This window comes from Populus alba, chromosome 17 (assembly GCF_005239225.2).
Source record: "Populus alba chromosome 17, ASM523922v2, whole genome shotgun sequence".
NCBI lineage: Eukaryota > Viridiplantae > Streptophyta > Magnoliopsida > Malpighiales > Salicaceae > Populus > Populus alba.
In genome coordinates, this window is record NC_133300.1 from 18434706 (window position 1) to 18436833 (window position 2128).

Genomic DNA, 2128 nt, shown 5'->3' on the forward strand with positions numbered 1-2128 from the left:
TATTTGGATGGTTAGCCATATCGAGACAAAGAAACCTGTCTTCAATAATTTTTGGTGGTTCACCCAAAAACCCCTCAAGTTAGTAGAAGAAGAAGAATGGGGAGATCTAGACAACCAGGGTTGGGTTGATAAATTAGAAGGTTTACCTAATAGCGAGTTTAAGTGGAGGGCCCCATAGGTAACGACAGTGAAGGTCCTAATGAGTTGTGGACAAAGGCGTTGGGTACCATTGGTGGGGATCACGGGTTATGTGAGTTATGCTCCTGCCTTAGTAGTAAGACAACTTGGGGGCATGCAGTTCATTCCCAGGACTATGGGAATTGCTCAATTCTTTGGTTTGTTCAAAGATCCCATGGCAGAAGAGGTTTTAGAGATCATCAAACAAGATTGGAAGCATCTAGTATTGGTGGAGATAGAAGGGTTGAGAGATCCAAGTGTGAGTGAAGGATATGTAAAATGGAGAGACTCGGCTACTTCAGCCACGCCTTGCGTAGAAGCTAAATCTCCTCAAGATGTAGCGGAGCCTATTAAGAGAAAAAGGGTGAACATTGAAGATGATTCAGCTGCTTCAGCCATGCCTTGTGTAGAAGTCAAATCTTCTCCAACTGTAGAGGAGCCTATCAAGAGAAAGAGAGTTAGTAATGAAGAAGACTTGAGAAGGCAAGTGGAGAGACTACGAATAGAATTGAGCAAGAGCAGAAAAGACAAAGCAATGTTGGAAGAAATGATGCTAGAACAGGATAAAATGAGAACATTTCTAGATGAGCAAATACAGTCTAGAGATGAGAAAATAACAAAGCTGGAGTTAAAGTTGGTTGAGGAGAAGATTGCTAAGGAAGGAAGTGAGAAGGAGCTTAAAGGGATGAGTTTGGATTGGATGCAAAGTTGCTCTGAACTTCAAGCAATGGAGATGGACTTTAGTGATTGCCAAGAAAGTGCATAATATTACCAAGAAAAATTTGCGCAAGTGCAATTCGAGCTGATGGATAGAATTAAGAAGTATGAGGATTTGAATAAGAAATATATGGAGTTGGAAAGCGAAAGGGGAGGATTCGAGGATGTTAAAGCAGAGTTAGTAGTCAAGAAGAATGAGATAAAAGTTATGAGGATAAAGCTTGACAAAGAACGTGAAAAGTCGAAGTATTAGACGAGAAGCTAGTAGCAATGGAAAAGCACAAAGATCAAATCGACACCAACAACACTGCTTTGAACAGAACCAACATGTTGCTCATAGAAAAAATGACCAAAACAGATGAGCAAATGGACGAAGCTGCTGCACATGCTCGAATTGTTAGAATCAATGCGCGGAATGTGGGGGGAGACATCATTCGCTATCGCCGAAGCCTAGCTGAAACTGATGCCTTTCTAGGGAAGATTGAGAACCGCGGCTTCGGTTTCTTACCTTTGGCTAAAGAGTTTAGGGAGGAAAGGGATTAGAATGTTGTATTCCTTTTATTTCTAAATGTATTTTTATCCAAGCGTTAATGAAAAGGGCGTTGACCCATCTTCTTATGCAAAAATCTGTCTCTTGGTGAACATGATTCAAGCAAACGACTCGAAAGGCAGAACTCCTATCAAAGCAATGTGACAAGAGAATGCTTATAATGTGATGGCTGTTGTTCGTTCACAATAAATACATTTTTATTGGCTGCATCCATTCCCAATAAAACATGCATTTTTCAATCATGCATCCATCACAATCATACATTTTCTCATACATCTATGCATGCATCTGCAGATTAAGAAACATAGGTCCCCCTCCTAGAATCCACAACACTCGACAAAGAGCAAGAATGGAAAAACGAAGGAAGGTCACAACCAGAAGCTCAGTACCAAAGAGAACTTGAAGGAGTTCGGAATGATGTGGCCACACTTAACCAGTATGTTAGAGCAAAATATTAAGAGCCAGAGATGGAGAGGGAACATCTACTCAACCTAATGAAGCACCAGCAGCATCTCAAAATTCCTGTCGCACCTATAAACATAGGGGAAATACACCAACTAAGTAGAGTCCTACTCAGCCCATCCAAATCCCTATTACAATGGATTTAACAAACGAAGATCCACATGACTTTAAATTCTCTAATCATGAAGGAGATGATAAGTGGACTGCCCTAGAAGAGAGGCT

The 2128-nt window shown here is 40.8% G+C and overlaps 1 protein-coding gene across 1 annotated transcript in view; it reads left to right on the top strand.

The window, feature by feature from the left end:
• The first annotated feature begins 352 nt into the window (after positions 1 to 352).
• The window catches only part of LOC118060410 (uncharacterized), a 9917-nt gene continuing 8141 nt past the window's right edge, over positions 353 to 2128 (top strand). The window contains 1 exon segment of the mRNA XM_073405565.1: positions 353 to 660. Within this exon segment, the coding sequence (XP_073261666.1) occupies positions 353 to 660 (308 nt within the window).